We start from the raw sequence: 17,383 nt of genomic DNA on the forward strand, positions 1-17,383 counted from the left end.
GCGTGTGCCCACCAACCGTTTAAAGTGAGTTTTAAAATCACATGACTTTGCCCAAAGGATCAGGGGAACTATTTCTGGGTTAGCGGAGTCTGTAACCTGAAGCGTATGTAACCTGAAGCATATGTAACCCGAGGTACCACTGTATCCCTCTTCCCACCCCTGCACCCCACTCTAGTTTTCAATTTATCTCCAGTGGGAAAGCTGAGAAGCAGAGCTCCCTCCATTGGCCAGACCCATCGTACGTCTTCTCCTTCTACTGTCATCTGGGGGGCAGCCACTCCATTGGGCTGCCTCAGTGGGAGAGATAGGAAGGTTCATTCCATCATCTTGGTGCCAAAGTTTTGGTTTTCTTCTTCCCTCCTTGTTCCTTTTGTGCTGTGTGTGTGTGTTTTTAAAAAGATTGTAAGCCTGCAGGTTTGTTCTGATTGTATGTAAGCTTGCTCTGGGAGCATTTTAAGCTGAAGAGTGGATTACAAATGCTCAAAATACGTAAAATAAACACTTTCCCCTCCCAACGCTGAACATTCCATAGCTACTGAGCATGCACAAGAGTGCTTATTAGGGTACTGTTATTTATTTTCCTGGTGTGTGTGCGCCCTTTTACAGGTTTTCGTTTCAATATATTTTTTGTACATCTACAATCCTCATGGTTTCTCTCCTAGCGTGACAATTCCTCTTTCTGGATCCTCTGGGTCCCTACCTTGACCTGAGTTTAATATTGGAGCAAGTGAAGTTACAACTTTTATAAGCTTAGCAAGGTTGTGTTAATCTGCCCAGAGCCAGATCTACCTGTATATGAGGCAGTACATATTGTTGATTATTTAGTTTAATGTTATACAGTAAATATTTTTTGAGAGGGGTTGCAAGGTGGCCATGCATCCTACTTTGCAGAGGAAAATCCTCTGTTTGAAGGGCTGGCCAGTCCTTGAACCCTAAGAAGGAAGAGCAGGAGAGGGTGTTAAGTGACCCATCCACAATTAAGCACCTTGGACAGCAACTGATCAGGCACCCAGGTCAGCTGGTTGTAGTCTTCTGCACCATGGTGAGATGCATTGCATTTATATTTAAATTACAGTGATTATATATAAATTTGAATCTCTCTATAAAAATTACCAGGTGCACATTTCTTATAAAGTGGCATTTTCTTTTGCTGTTTTGGGTGTTGATGTGTAAGTGGCTATCTTAATCATTGTTGGCCGTTCTGATTATGGCAAGGGGCAAGGGTGTATAACAAGGCACTGGTTTCCATTCTGACCTGTGTTTACGAACTGAACATAACCTACATTCTTTTTGATGTAAAGGAAACATCAAAACAATGTAAAAACTAAAGGTCATTTATTAGCTATCATTTGCAGCCTGAAACAGCAACCGTGGTGTGAACAAATGCCGATTGTGTGTGCTTGACTGATTTCTATTCGTGATCAGAGATGAACATGTGAACCGTGGCGATTTCGACTTCCTTTTCCCATTTTTATTGGATACCTCCAACATCCCTAGCTAAGGGTGGAGCAAGAGAAGGGAAAGCCTTGCCTTGAGGAATGGGTGACAGAAAGCAGAAGGCTCTTTTTGACACAGGAGAAATCCTGCAAGGCATTGTCTTGCCTGCATATGATGCACACAGCATCAATTACTGCCAGGAATCTTGATCTATAAACCGTATGGTCCCTGGCTAGGGAAAGACACTCTATGTGTCAAGGAATCATTTGAGTCAAGGAAACACATGGGAGGGTTCATCTGCATGAGGAGCTGTTCAGTGGCATAGCGTGGGTTGTCAGCACCCGGGGCAAGGCATGTAATTTGCACCCCCTAACCCGTAGATTTGCGCCCCCTAACCCGTGGATTTGTGCCCCCTAACCCTAACCTCCAGATGTTGCGCCCGGTGCGGCCGGCCCCCCCTGCACCCCCACGCTACGCCACTGGAGCTGTTTGCTGCTTGTTGCCCCCTTCCTTCTTCCCCAAGGAAAGGACTGTCCGGGAGAAGAGAGGAACACCAATATTTCCCTAGTGTTTTAGTATTCGGTGCCTGTTTTGAGCATTTGATTTGACTGCTAAAAAACAAAACTTCTTAAATTTCAGGATGAGATTAAGTGAGACTCATATATCCTTAATGATAACAGAAACCATGAAACCTAAAGCTCAGCTGCTAAATAAGCTCAATGTACTGGTATTGGTGACATGCCTGAAGACAGGCACGCACACACACACAAACTTCAGACATCCAAGTTGAATAGCTTTGCTCTTCAAGCTCGGTTGCTAGGAAGTCTGTAGCAACAAAAATTGACAAAGCTGTCACACAGCCCAAGAGCAGACACAAAGTCAAAACAGCAAAATGCTGTTGGGGGAGATTAGAAAATATATAAACCAAGTAGAACAGGTGAGACACAGAAGGTGCAGATCACCCAGCTGAAAGAGAAAAGCCAACAGCAAATCGTTAGGAGGACCCAATGAAAGGTTTTTTAAATCTTAAGCCTGGTTTTCCCATGGGTCTGAGAAACCACATTGGGGGCTGGGGGTGGGGAGCTTTCAACGTGTGTAACTGGTCTGGAGAGGATTTGCTCGACCAAAATCTGCATCTGTCGCCCCAGGTGGGACTGTTTGTTTGAAAGGTTGCTGAATGAGCCGAGGGAAAGTTTCAGTTGCTAAAAGCAGACCTGAGTTACTTTCCTCCATCTCATATGTAGCCTTTCTTATCCCAGCTCAGTTCTTGAGGCAGGCTTTCACGGCTTAATTAATTCTCCATGGACCTGGCTAGCTCAAATGTCAGGGAATTTGCAGAAGGTGTGTTTGATCATACAGATTATTTTTCTAAACAGAATGCTTGATCTTCCCTTAATATAGAGCATTTTGGTTACTTTGCCTGGGACGCCCCTGGCCCTAGCAGAATAACCTCCATGTGTGGGACAGAGCCAGGTCTAAACTGTGGGAAAATGTGGGAGCCCTTTGGACAAAGGATTGATTCCCCACCCCCAGTTCCCTGCTGATTGAAGAAAGGAACTTGCAGAAAGAAACTGCAGTGAAACAGGAAAATGAAAATGCAGTGGTTAGTGCAATGGATTTTGGGGGGTGTTAGGGGGTGTTATTACCCTAGGAAGCAGGCTCATGCTGTCAGAGGAGGTATCTGAAGATAAAGGAAGGGGAACCACTTCTATGGGTGGGGAAGCCTTGTGGGCCAACAATGCATTCACCTGCATGACCTGTGGCACTAGCCCTCGCAACTTGCAATACTGAAGATGCCTCCTTGGAACTTTTGACAGCTCAAGGGGCACCACTTTCCTATCCCTTCACATCTAGACCGAGCAAGAGACTCTCCAGCCCCACCATAGCCAGGACTTGAGGAATATGGCATGGGCCCTTTAAAAGTCCCAAGAGTCTTCCTCAGAGGGGGGTGGAGCCAGAAACACCAACCTACTTCAGCCCTCATGGGCCTCTAGATCAGGCATCCCTGACTTGCAGTCCTCCAGATATTTTGGTGTACAACTCCCAAGATCCCTAGCTAACAGGACCAGTGGTCAGGGATGATGGGAATGGTAGACCAAAACATCTGGAGGGCCGAAGGTTGGGGATGCCTGCTCTAGACCACTGCTGAAGCAACATCCTAGCTTGCTCCTGTTGTGTGTTTGGCATCCATCATCACTTTCACTGGCTCCACAGTGAGCTGACCATGGTGCTGCTTCTCCATTTCTTGGACTGTTTACAAGCTTCATCCTTTGCAGTCTAGAATAAGGTACTATCTGGGATGAATTCCCTTGGGGAATATGGGGGAGATTCAGTCCCTACAGGAAAGCATGCAGACTAATTCTTAGATTGGAGGGGACGGGACACAACCATTTCTCAAAGAGTTAGAAGGAAATTGAGAGAGGCATTGCTTCCCATGGTGTATATGCACATTTGCTTGTTGTGCCATTAGCTCTCATCAAACAGGGTTTTCAGGTTTGGGGAAACAGTACCAACAAAGTGTGCTTTAGCTAAGTTACTAGCAGAATGCATGCATATCCAATATATGGGTTATCTCTCAACCTAGCACTGTTCAACTCTTTGGGAGGGAACCCCCCCCCCCCAATGTATCTCCAAATTAATCTGCTCAGCATAGGTGCCAACTCCCTGGGTGCCCAAGCACCCACAAAATTGCCCATGAAGGAGCTGGGCACCCACAAATTTCAACCCATGGTTGTGGGGCCCAGGTAGCACTTCTCCTGCTCAGATTAATTTATGGATGCCCTGTGGATGTCACCTTAATTAATTTGGGCTGTTCCCCCTTCAAATAATAATAAGAATCAGAGTGTGGTGCATTTGTGCAAAATTAGTTTAAAGTACCTTGTAAGGAATGCGTTGATCCTAAATGTCTGCCCCCCCGCCCCCCACCTAAAGCAAGCAGTTTTCTAGAGAAATTATCTCTGAGATTGCCAGCTCAGAGCTGCTTTTCAGACAGAGCTGCTCAGAGAAAAAATTATTTTACCTTCCATGATTTTTTAAAAAGAGTATCATCTAATCATAGAATAATAAGAATCATCTAGTCTATAATTTTAATTGTTTTATTGATTGAGGTTTGTAAACCATCCTGGGATCTATTTTGACAAAAGTCAGTTTAAAGGTAAATGTAAAGGGACCCCTGACTATTAAGTCCAATCGTGGCCTACTCTGGGGTTACAGTGCTCATCTCGCTTTATTGGCCGAGGGAACCGGCGTACAGCTTCCGGGTCATGTGGCCACCATGACTAAACCGCTTCTGGTGAACCAGAGCAACGCATGGAAACGCCGTTTACCTTCCCACTGGAGCAGTACCTATTTATCTACTTGCACTTTGACGTGCTCACCCCGTCATGGGGATTCGAACCACCAACCTTCTGATCAGCAAGTCCTAGGCTCTGTGGTTTAACCCACAGTGCCACCTGCGTCCCAAGGTCAGTTTAGAAGTCCCAGAAGTAAATAGTTCAGTGCAGGGAATCTGCTGCTACAACAACCCTAGGAGGTGGTTCACCCAGACTCTGCTTAGAAAGGAAGGATAGCTCCCTACCCCATGGTGGTGTTATTGAAGATGGGACTTACTTGCAGTGCTGCTGCCCCTAAAATGCAACTGATTATTAAAATACATTTCTTCAGCATGACTGTGGGCGAGCCAGAGAAAGGGTTAGGAATGCTGACTTATTTTCCTGCATGGAACACTACTGGCATAGTGAGTGGGGATTTAGACCCAGGCCTCCCTAGGCCTTACCCAACCCTCTAACAATTATCCCCCACTGGCAGGTTAATTGCGTCATTAATCCAGCCCATGTGACCTTCCTTCCATAGGGTTCACCAACTACATGCGCAGCCCGGCTGGGGATATCTTCAACCCAGAGCACTACCAAGTCAACCAGGACATGACTTGCCCTTTGAGTCACTACTTCATCACCTCCTCTCATAACACCTACCTCATGGGGGACCAGCTGATGTCTCAGTCCAGAGTTGACATGTACTCTTGGGTTCTGCAGTCTGGATGTCGTTGCGTTGAAGGTAAGGACCACAAGCCCACACCCCATTGCCCACCCCCTTTTGTTAAAAAACAACAACAACTCAATTGCAGAATCATTTATGTATTCCATAGATTCTCGTTTCTACCCATCATCATCCTTACAAGAGGAGATGTTCGTCCACCATAGCAGGTTTTTTGTTTTGTTTTAAATATGCTATGGGCCTGTGTAGCACAGTATTACCTTCACTGATGGCAGCAACTCTCCAGAGTTTCAGAGAGAAATCTGTCAAATATTTAATCCGGCCAAGCAACCATTAAAGAAAGTAGAAAATATTAAAAAAATGGAAAATCGCAGCCTCAAAGGTGACCAGTTAGGACAGGCATAGGCAAACTCTGGCCCTCCAGATGTTTGGGACTGCAATTCCCATGATCCCTAACTAACAGGACCAGTGGTCAGGGATGATGGGAATTGTAGTCCCAAACATCTGGAGGGCTGGAGTTTGCCTATGCCTGAGTTAGGAGCTTACCATCATAGCTGGTCTAAGAGATATTACAACATTCAGATATTACAACATTCACCGTGCTAATGGATTTATTACAACCCCCCCCTTCTTAAATCTAAACCTTCTGTTTTTGTTCTTCCCCTTTGCAGTTGACTGCTGGGATGGACCAGACGGTGAGCCTATCGTCCACCATGGCTACACCCTCACCTCCAAGATCCTTTTTAAAGATGTGATTGAGACCATAAACAAATATGCCTTCGTCAAGAGCGAGTAGGTATCCGTGTGGGTGCTATATTTTAAGACTTGGGTGTACCAAGGGGAAGATCAACCATCATCATTGTACACTGGAATGATTCATCTATTTTGTATTTGTATCTTGTTGTGATGAGGGGGAGTTCTGGGAGAGGACAGATTACCGTGTTGGGAGATGCAGGTGTATGGAAATTTGGTTTGGAGTTTCTGTGTTTTATTAAGAGCCAAGCCCACTGTCTACCCAACCACCCCAGGTCTTCATATTAAAGTCTGGCCCCATATTCTCTCCCCCCTCATCTAACTTTCCTTGCTCATCAGCCCAATTTCTCTAGTAGAATTATCCCTGTGAATTAAGGAACCAGTGGTGGAAGAGGGTTAGCTGGGCAACACTAGATTCCTGTAGGCATTATCCTTACAGCCTGAATGCATAGCCATTATCCTTAAAGCCCATGGAATGCATGGCAATTGTAGTTACCAAAGCTTCTGAGTTAAATAAATCAAGTTGGGAGACACCAGAAATTACTGTTCCCATGGATACCAGCAGTAATGGATCTGAGCCATAAAGGTGAGGCCTAAAAGGCCTTTGTTGTCATCAGCCAGCCCTCCCCTGAAGGGCAAATTGGCATACAAAAGAGGATGTCGTACGGACTATTGGCATCTCCCCAGGCTTCATCTTCCCAAGCTTAAATTTGCATGCAAAAGGGGAAGGGGCCTTCTAGGGTGGAATCCACACACATATTTAAAAAACACACTGTGAAGATGCTTTATTTTAATACGTTTTGAAAAATACATTGGATTTTGCATAGCTCACTGTCACCGTCTAGTGTCACATTTGTATATTGCACTTTACAACACATTTGAAACGTTTTATTTACAGCTGTGTAGCTGAGTCCTAGGCTTGGTCTTCCCAAGCTTTCTTAGCTAACTCTCGGAAGGACCCCAAGAAGCACAGGGGGAGCCAATTTCAAGACCAGCCTATCGCTGTTCCCCTTGCTCTTTTTTCAAAGTCTCAGGAAAGCTTGGCCTAATGCGATCATGGGGATGGGGAACATGCAGCACCCCAAATTCTGCTGGGGTACAATTCCCATCAGTCTTAGCCAGCAAGGCTAATGGTCAGGGTTGATGGGAGTTTTAGTTCAGCTGCCTCTGTTTGTAAGCAAGAAGGCAGGCCAGGGGGATATTGGTGGAGCAGTGTCTTGTTTGACATAATGGACCAGAGACAGGCAAGCTCCACTGAAAACATGACGGCTTATTAGCAGGTAGCTGACAACCCAGCTGCTTGGCCTCCAAACTACAGGGTATTTTGTCAGGCAGGAGACAGAAAGTCCGAAAGTGCCATTATCCAGATGGCAGAAATGCATCCTGCTCAGATGGGATGAGATTTGCTGCCTCTGAATCTAGAGTCACTCAGATAATCAGAGAGAGAAAGTGGGGCAGGGATGCCTTCCAGATTTTTTTATTTTATTTTAACTTGTCCTGTTTGTCTGAGAATAATGGGTCTCTGTGTCAAGGTAAGTTCCTGCAGCCAGTGCTTTTGCAGTGGCTTCCAAGAGTGTGTGGAGAAGTTCTTTTATGTGACTTTCCTCTTTCTGTGCTCCCCCCCCCCTTTCTGTGCTTTGATTCTGCAAACTTAAAGCTGTGGCAGCAGTTCCATCTCCTCTCACTGTGCAAGCCAGAAGGGCTCAGGATATCTTAGCAATATTTGTAGTACCCTCACCGGACTACAATGCACAGAATTAGAAGTGCTATTTTTCTAGAAAAAGAGGAGCCAGAACTCACCATGAATGCCTCCCTTGTTATTTTAGAATGGCAATGGCGCCCCCCTGAGAGGTGCTGGAACTGAGCTCTGGTGAGTTCCAGCTGGGAAAAAAAGCCCTGAGAATTAGGAACACAAGAAAATATGTCTGTAACCTTATCTACAGTTGAGACTCCTAGAATGTAATGCAGGAGGCCAACAGTAGGTGGAGCCTCTTTCAATGACAGGCATTCTAGTTTTGCTACCATCTTCTTCCTTGCTGAGTTTTAAAACGCTGAGACTGAGGAGGAGGAAGCAGACAAGCAGTGCCACGCTCTGGGGCTGGGTGAGGACACTAAGGTTGATGGGGCAGTGCCCCAGCTTCCCTGCTGGGCCAGATGCTACTGCCTATCTAGTTAAGCGTCCTGTTCCCCACAGTGGTTAACCCAATAAGGAGCCTGCAAGCAGACTGTTCAGAACTTCTGAACCTTCCTGCTGTCCCGCTCCAAATCAACTGGTATTCAGAGGTAGACTAGTTGCAACTGAGAACCTTATCCCCCATGAATTTGCTGTTTCAAACTATCTAAAGTATATACTGTTTTTAACAATGTGCTGTGCGAATTCTTTGGGAGACGGGAGGCTGTGGCAGTCAGAACTGTTACAAAACAAGTATAAATTTCATAGTGAAGGCATACTGTCAGTGCAATCCTGAATGCATATGACTCAGAAGTAAGTCGTGGTTGCGTTCAGTGAAAAGTTTGAGGCTGTAGCTGGAAGGAGCAAGGAAGAGGAGTGTAGGGTAATGCAAAATTATTAACACTATTACTAATTTCCATAGCACAAACATGTATAAAACATACCTATGCATTGCACAGAATTTCAGTTTAAAACAAAAGAGCATAAAAAGAGTGGTTGCAGACAGCTGTTTGTTGAGCATCCATTGTGATCTATTTGCAGGGAGACTACATAACATTGGCTATTTAGTGAGCATTTGCCCTGATTTATTTATGCGGAGGTTATTTGATGTTGCATCAACACATGTGCTTTCTCATGCTTTCCAGAGCATTTCCCCTCACTTTCCTCCATGCAAAAAGTCTGATCTTTTGGGGGAAGTGGCTTTGTTGCACTGTCCCAATCGTCTAATAATAGTGGGCCCCTGAATATGCTTGCATGCGATTGGTATCCCAACTCAACCGTAGCGACAGTCTGGAAGCAAGAAAATTCAAGCAGAATACATTAAACAAACAGAAACGTTAAAAACGGTTGATCTGCCAAGAAGGCTATAGAAACTATAAATCATTTTCTGAAGAAGGCTTGGTGAAATGACAAGTCTTTAGTTGATGCCTGAAGCTCTGTGGATTATACCAACTTGATTTCGCTAGGGAGAGAGTTCAATAACTCTGGTACCGTTGCCGCCACACTAAGTGCACAATTTCTTGCTGAGGGCGCCAGATATCAGTGGAAGATTGGAAAGATAGCATACACAACTCGGTTCCTCCCACTTTCCTTCTCAGTGGATGTCCGAACAGGCACCTGTCTCACTTACCCTGTTTACACACTCCTGTTAATTGTACACCCAGTGCCCACCTATCTCTGGTTTTGAAAGTGATGCACATATGGCGTTAGCTGCAACCCATATCTATCCTATTGTTTTCTTACGAAATGCTGCATTTTGTTGCATTCCCCCACCCCCAAACCAGCTTCAATCGAAATTGAGAAAAATGAATGACCTAGCTGTGTTCCAAGTTACTAATGTGCACAGCCTCAGGGTACGTTCCCTGTGAAGAGGTGTTGACAGTTAAACCACTCTGAGAATTGTAGCTCCATGAAGGAAATAGGAGGTCTCCTGACATCACTCAGCACCCTTAACAAACAACAGCGCCCAGAATTCTTTATTTTCTTTGTGTGTGGGGGGGGGGGGGAGAGAAGCCATGACTGTTTAAAGTGGCATCTTCTTAGTGCTTTACATGCATCATGATGTGATTGTGGCCTAAGATTCAGCAAAGAGGATAAACTGAGCTGGGGCAGGTACTGAGCCCCATGCCTTTTGGCCAAAAAACCCCACCTCTATTTATTTTTGTTACCTTGTGCATAGCACGCAGTGTGGATGTAGCAGGCTTAGTCGGGCATGGCCGATTTAGTGGAGATGATAACCAGTAATGGGCTGTGGTGGGCAACTGGTGTGGAATTGCCTTTCCATCATTCCATCATCTCACCTTGAATCCACTTTTCCTCTCAAAGCCGTATGATGAGCTCCAAGCCATATGGAGCGCTTTCAGTGCCTAAGCTCAGAGAATCCAAAAATAGATACTGAAACCCCAAAGAGAGCCAGGAGATTGATTGATTGGCTTGTAAAGTCTGTCCTTTACAGTGTGGTGCCAGCGCTGTTAGACCCGGTTAATGAATCTTCCCCGGCGGGAGACTGTGGCTTTCTCTCTGTGTGTTTGTGGCTTATATTTCTAAATATAAACACCAGCAGAATTCTCAGGTTGAACAGTCAACCCCCTTGCCCCCCAACCCTGGGTTGTAGCCATTGCTTAGTCCTACTCAGAGCAGACCCTTTGGAATTAATGGAGATGACTAACTCAGGTCCATTAATGTCCGCGGATCTATTCCGAGTAGAACTTAGTTGTTTACATCCCATTCTTTTTTGGAAGTTCTCAAACTATGATCTGTGGGCTAGGGACAGGCAAATCTGTCTTTTCTGAAAATGCCTTTGGCACACTGTGTGGTGGCGTAAACTGGTGGAATCTAAGAACCCAAGTACAATTTGCTGAGTTCAGGGAGCAGGGCTTCTCTCCATAACTGGTGAAACCAGACTCAATTATGCAAAGGAAAAGCACTTCTGAAATTTCTCTCACTTTGCATAATTTATACCTAATGTGAAGTTCAGGGTATTTCTTGGCTTGGAAATGCGAAAATGTTTAGCACATACACAGTACCCACTAGGGTCAAGCTGAAAGTCTGAAGGTTTTTTACTTCTGGCTGAAATCTACAGGAGGTGAAAGAAATTATCTTAAAAGTTCAGAATGCTGGTGGTGGAGATAATTTTTTGCCCTCCCCTCTTTTTGGTTGCTGTTGCCTGTTTAGCAACAGTGGTAGTCAGAGGCTAACCACTGCTATCTGCCCCCCCCCCCGAATGCTGAGGTCAGTGTTTTTCCAGGGCACTCTGGGGAGCTGCCTGCACTGGGAGCAGCCATTTTGTCCTCACAATGAGTTGTATCCAGCACTAGTTCTAATCAAAGTTAATGAACATGACTAATGAACATTGAATTTAATGAACTAGACTAATTATCTGGCCCACTGAGACTTGGTTGGATACAACCCTATGTCTGTGGGCAGTCTGGGAAAACAAAATGGCATCTGCTAGCTGATGTGATAAACTTTGCCAGCACCAGGGATAGAGCTGCCCTTCTTTCTGGCCATGTGGCTAGAATCCCATTTTGTCACCTTTGAATGCAAACCCTCGAAGTGTCAGTATTTTCCAGGGATGTTCCTGATTTAGAGAAGCTGTCCCAGTTTCTGATTTGATCCCGGAATGTCCTGCTTTTCCTTAGAATGTCCCTATTTTCACTGGAGAAATGTTGAAGGGTATGGAGTTATCTGACCCCTGAGCTGTCTCAAGGCAATCTTGTACAGTGGTACCTCGGGTTACATATACTTCAGGTTACATAGGCTTCAGGTTACAGTTTCAGGTTAAGTATGGACCTCCGGAACGAATTAAGTACTTAACCCGAGGTACTGCTGTATAGGGAAGTTTTTTGTGTTTTTTAAAATGTTTAATGTTTAATGGTGTTTTTATATATGTTGGAAGCTGCCCAGAGTGGCTGGGGCCACCCAATAAGATGTGTGAGGCATAAATAGTGAAATTATCATTATGGAATGGGACGTCCCTATTTCCATTCTTTTAATGTTTAATGGTGTTTTTATATATGTTGGAAGCTGCCCAGAGTGGATGGGGCCACCCAATAAGATATGTGAGGCATAAATAGTGAAATTATCATTATGGAATGGGATGTTCCTATTTCCATCGGGAAAATGTTGTGGGGAGGGTATGTGAATGGGACAGTGAAATAGCAAGCAGTGGGGAACAGGACATTTTCACTTGGCCCTTACTACTGCCTTCAGCCCTAATAGACAATTCTTAGGACAGTAGTGCAAATAACAATGCATGCATTCAGCTCAAGTGAGCAAAACGACCCAAGTGCACATTTATGAAGAAAGTGGTGAGCAGAAAACAGCCACAGAGTGTGCTAAATTCAAGCAGGTCCTTCTGTTCCTTTTCTGTTTAAGTAGCCTGGTGGCTGATCATAAGCAGCCTGGATGCCTGTGCAGGAAATAAATTGGGCAGTATTTTCAGCTCTTTCCCCAGCCACAGTCTTATTTATGAGACGCTATCTCAGGTTTTTATCGCCTCTGAATACTCTGAGAGTCCTTTATTTGCAAGAGCATTTTTTGACTTTTTTTTTACATTTAAGCAAAACAGGAGAGCAGAGAAGGACAAGCCACAAGGCTTGCCGCTATCATAAATGTGATAATTAAGGGATATTCAGGGTGGACTCAGAGCCTGCCAACAAGCTGCATACAATAAACTGGCTCAGGTTTGGAGATAATGATGGGCACTGGAAGTAAAAGGAACCTATTGCTTGCTTTGTTTATATGATCCATTATCCAGTAGTACTGTCTCTTTTAACTCATAGGAGGTAAGATGGGTACCCAGGGAGATGACTGCTAGGGTACACTATACAGAGGAGGCTTCCGTTTGCCTTTTATCCAGCTTGGCCATTGCCTTTTATCCAGCTTGGCCATTCGGACTGGTAGGTTGGAAGGCAAGGAGCCCAGCAGTAGGTGGCGCCACAGTCAATTCCTCCTCCCTGCTGAGTTCCATAAGAAGCAACACCGAGACTGTAGAGGAGGAAGCTGACAGGCAGTGCCACCCCCTGGACTGCTTATAGGTATGGAGGCAGACAGTTTGGTGGAGCAATGCCCCATTCTTCCTAACGTACCAGCCTCCACTGGTTGGGACCCAGTTTTGGGTAGAGGCAGTATGTGTGTCTCTGTTCTGTGCCCAGGCACACTGCCTTCTCTCAATCATACCAATAGGTATTTGAAACCTTGTCATTGAACGGAAGCTTGGAAGTGGCTTTTATATAAAAGAAAACATGACATTCTGACCTACTAAGCCAGGGATAGTCAACACTGTGCTCTCTAGGTGCTGTTTGACTTCCAACTCACATCATCCCTGACCACTACCTATAGCTATTTGGGATGGATGGGAGTTGTAACCCAACAACATCCAGAGGGTATTGCATTGGCTTTCCCTGGACTTAGTGACCACCATTGTTGGTATCCTCATGGGTGCAAACCGAGAACTCGTGTTTGGCATTTTGGGGCTGAAACCAGAAATGTGGCTGTGCATCTGCGGAACAGCAAGTGATTACAGAAAAAACAACTTTGGGTACGCAACTGAACCATTTTCTCCTTGTGTGGGTTTGCTCTCCTCCTCCAAAGGTACCCTGTCATTTTGTCAATTGAGAACCACTGCAGCGTGGGGCAGCAGAAGAAGATGGCCCAGTATCTTATTGAAATCCTGGGGGACAAACTGGACCTGTCTTCCGTGAGCAATGAAGATCCCACAAAGCTGCCATCTCCAGAAAGTCTGAAAGGGAAAATATTGGTCAAGGTAAGATGTCTGCTATATATTTTGGGAAGCTGTTGGTTTGTCTGTCAGCTATACACTCTATTAAGATAAAATAACCACATTTTGCATGATGGTTCCTGGGACCTAGGAGCAGGTTTGGATACAATTACAAACCATTTTGAATCAAGGTGGTGGGTTGAACCTTTCAAAACTGCACTGATTTTTTTGGTTTCTTAGAATTCTTAAGCAACACTGGCTATGGGACTATTACTATATGTATATACACAGAGACACGCTTTTCGCTTAGATTTGTTCCAATGTCTGTGTGTGAAAGCCATCTTCCAGCCCGAGACTATTCTGAATTTTAAGATTCACAGTGTGTGCCTCGGCCGCTCCTCTTTGCTGTGGCCGCAGCCAGTGTAGACCCAGTGAAGGTTTGTGCATGTCTAAATGAATAACCATGGTTGACTGTGCCTGAACTGCCAGTGTCTCTCCGGAATCCTCCTAACATCAATCAAACTCTAATGGCATGTAGCATGAAGCTTGTGAAGTTAGCCTCAGGAGAGCCAGTCGAAGTGCTGCCATTGTAGCTTCCCCTCTCGTTACTCTCCTACGTGCCGGCCAAGCAGTCCTCATTGCCTCCATCCTTTTGTTACGGCTAGCTGGTGAAGTTGTTGAATGGAATATCCCCTGGAGTGGTGGCAAAGGTTGTTGGTGTTATTGTTTAAATCTCTTTGCAAGCTGCCTGACATTTTGATAGACATTTGAGGGCAGCAAGTGAAGTACCCTCTGCATTTTTGGGGGGTGGTGGTGGTGGGGTTTAGGAGGCAGTCTGTTAATATATCAAATGGAAAAAGCTTTCCCTATCAAATAATAATAATAATAATAATAGTTTTTATTTATACCCCGCCCTCCCCAGCCAAGACTGGGCTCAGGGCGGCTAACACCAGGTATAAAAACAATTGATTAAAATACAACTTAAAATCAAGATTAAAATACAACATTAAAATGCAGCCTCATTGCAGAGGTGAATTCAGTTGCGTGTTTTGTGAAGCTTGAGGTAGTCTAGGCACTCCTGCAGCTCCTTACTATTTTGGGCAGAAGGGTGTCTCCGGCTGCTGTTCCAAACCCTTGCCCCCCAGATCTCCCACCAGAGCCAGCCAGCATCACCAATAGTTGGGGTGATGGGAATTGTAGTCTAAAACATTCTTGGTTTGGGGAACACTAAAGGTAAAGGTACCCCTGCCCGTACGGGCCAGTCTTGACAGACTCTAGGGTTGTGCGCTCATCTCACTCTAGAGGCCGGGAGCCAGCGCTGTCCGCAGACACTTCTGGGTCACGTGGCTAGCGTGACGAAGCTGCTCTAGCGAACCAGACCAGAGTAGCACACGGAAATGCCGTTTACCTTCCCGCTACTAAGCGGTCCCTATTTATCTACTTGCACCCGGGGGTGCTTTCGAACTGCTAGGTTGGCAGGCGCTGGGACCGAGCAACGGGAGTGCACCCCGCCGCGGGGATTCGAACCGCTGACCATGCGATCGGCAAGTCCTAGGCGACCCAGTCATTTGTGAAATATTAACTGTGCATTCCTAGGAATTGTTTTTAGTTTGTAGGATTGTTTTTTCATTCCTTTGGGGGAGGTTGTAATATTTCTATTTCATCTCCTTGTACACCACGTTGGCTGTGAAGCCGTTTATAAATTTGTAAAACAAATAACCCATCACAAATGCCAAAGACATTTTTAGATTCAGAGCAGAAGCAAAACAAAAGATCTCTAAACTATCAAACACTATATGCTTTGCATCACTGTGGGAGGGCTGTTTGAGACAGATATGAGCTGTGATGTTACCTGGAAGAAGCTATTCCTGAAATTAAAGGCTGTGGCCTTTAAGGTATGAAACAAAGACTCAAAGCACAGACGTAGGTCTTTTTCACATCTACTCTGCTGCCAACATCAGTTTTACGCAAGTTCTAGCTGTCGTAACTCCTCCCTGCAAAATAAAATCTTGAGAACTGTACCTTAGCAGAGCCTTGGTTTGGAGAGTGTGGGTATGCACATGGAATTCATATTGTTGCCCAAGATACATGCATAAGAGGCTAATAAGCCCTCTGACATTCTGAGCACATAGTGACACTGTCATGCTAACAGAGGAGAATTTCTCTTTTTTATATAGCCTTAACTGTGCCCTGTTAGTCATGGTTATCTATTTTTTTCCAAAGTAAAAAAAATAAATGGAGCATTCGAATCAAAATACTTGACAAACCTGAATCTTTCACAGCACAGGTTAAATTTCAGGTAAAACCTTTTTTTAACAGGCACTCAACCATAAAATCAGCTGCTGACAGACATTATATAAGCTCCTCCCATTGAACATTCCCACCCCCATATAAAAAAATTCGGCCAGCAACAGAGGGTCAGCATTGCTGGTTACAGCCCTGGAGTCTTTAAAAAAAAAAAAGCATTGGCCCCAAACCTGATGGAGCTGTTTGTCTGCCATTTGTTGGGCTTTATCCACAGGTGGCACTGTGGGTTAAACCACAGAGCCTAGGGTTTGCCAATCAGAAGGTCGGCAGTTCGAATCCCTGCGACGGATGAGCTCCCGTTGCTTGGTCCCTGCTCCTGCCAACCTAGCAGTTCAAAAGCACGTCAAAGTGCAAGTAGATAAATAGGTACCGCTCCGGTGGGAAGGTAAACGGTGTTTCCGTGCGCTGCTCTGGTTCGCCAGAAGCGGCTTAGTCATGCTGGCCACATGACCCGGAAGTTGTACACCAGCTCCCTCAGCCAATAAAGCGAGATGAGCGCCTCAACCCCAGAGTCAGCCATGACTGGACCTAATAGTCAGGGGTCCCTTTACCTTTATCCACTGTGAGAGGCTATTATGACTTAAGATGTTATCCAACTGTGCCAAAAGGAATAATAGAATTGTAGTGTTGGAAAGGGACCTCAAGGGTCATCCAGCTAAACCCTCTGCAATGCAGGAATCTCAGGTAAAGTATCCGTGATCGATGGCCACCCACCCTCTGCTTAAAAGCCTCCAAGAAAGGAGGAGAGTCCACAACCTCCCAAGGAAGAATTTTCCACTGTTGAGCAGCTCTTACTATCAGAAAGTTTTTTTCTGATGTTTAGTCGGAATCTCCTTTCTTGTAACTCAAAGCCACTGGTTTGAGTGCTACACTCCAGAGCAGGAGAAAACAAGCTTGCTTCAAACTTATAGCTGTTATAAGAAAACTTGGAGCTTTTTTTTTAAGCAGCAGCAGCAGTAATAATAATAATAATAATAATAATAATAATAATAATAATAACAACAACAACAACAACAACAACAACATAATAACCCTCCGTAAAAACACCACCACCCCATAGTGAACGGGGAGGCACACAACTTAGTTTCTTTTAACTGAGATTTGGACCTGGATCAAATTGGTCAGCCTCCCAAGACAGAATCGGACTGTTCCCCTTAGTGCCGAATTGAGGTCTAAAATGAATCGTGTGGTCAGTGCATACTCTTACTGGGAGGACGTGGGTGGTGCTGTGGTTTAAACCACTGAACCTCTTGGGCTTGCCGATCGGAAGGTCGGCAGTTCAAATCCCCGCGACGGGGTGAGTTCCTGTTGCTCTGTTCCAGCTCCTGCCAACCAAGCAGTTCGAAAGCATGCCAGTGCAAGTAGATAAATAGGTACTGCTCCAGCGGGAAGGTAAATGGCATTTCTGTGCACTCTGGCTTCCGTCACGGTGTTCCATTGCTCCAGAAGTGGTTTAGTCATGCTGGCCCCATGACCCGGAAAGGTGTCTGTGGACA

At 45.2% G+C, this 17,383-nt stretch overlaps 1 protein-coding gene across 1 annotated transcript in view; it reads left to right on the forward strand.

Moving 5' to 3' along the window:
* PLCH2 (phospholipase C eta 2) overlaps positions 1-17,383 on the forward strand; it is a 115,423-nt gene that overhangs the window by 34,174 nt on the left and 63,866 nt on the right. The window contains exons 7-9 of the mRNA XM_083752912.1: positions 5,290-5,493; positions 6,105-6,225; positions 13,454-13,625. Coding sequence (XP_083609038.1) covers positions 5,290-5,493; positions 6,105-6,225; positions 13,454-13,625 — 497 coding nt within the window. The remainder of the gene's footprint in view (positions 1-5,289; positions 5,494-6,104; positions 6,226-13,453; positions 13,626-17,383) is intronic.

The sequence above is a fragment of the Podarcis gaigeae genome, assembly GCF_964106915.1.
Source record: "Podarcis gaigeae genome assembly, chromosome: 8".
Lineage (NCBI taxonomy): Eukaryota > Metazoa > Chordata > Lepidosauria > Squamata > Lacertidae > Podarcis > Podarcis gaigeae.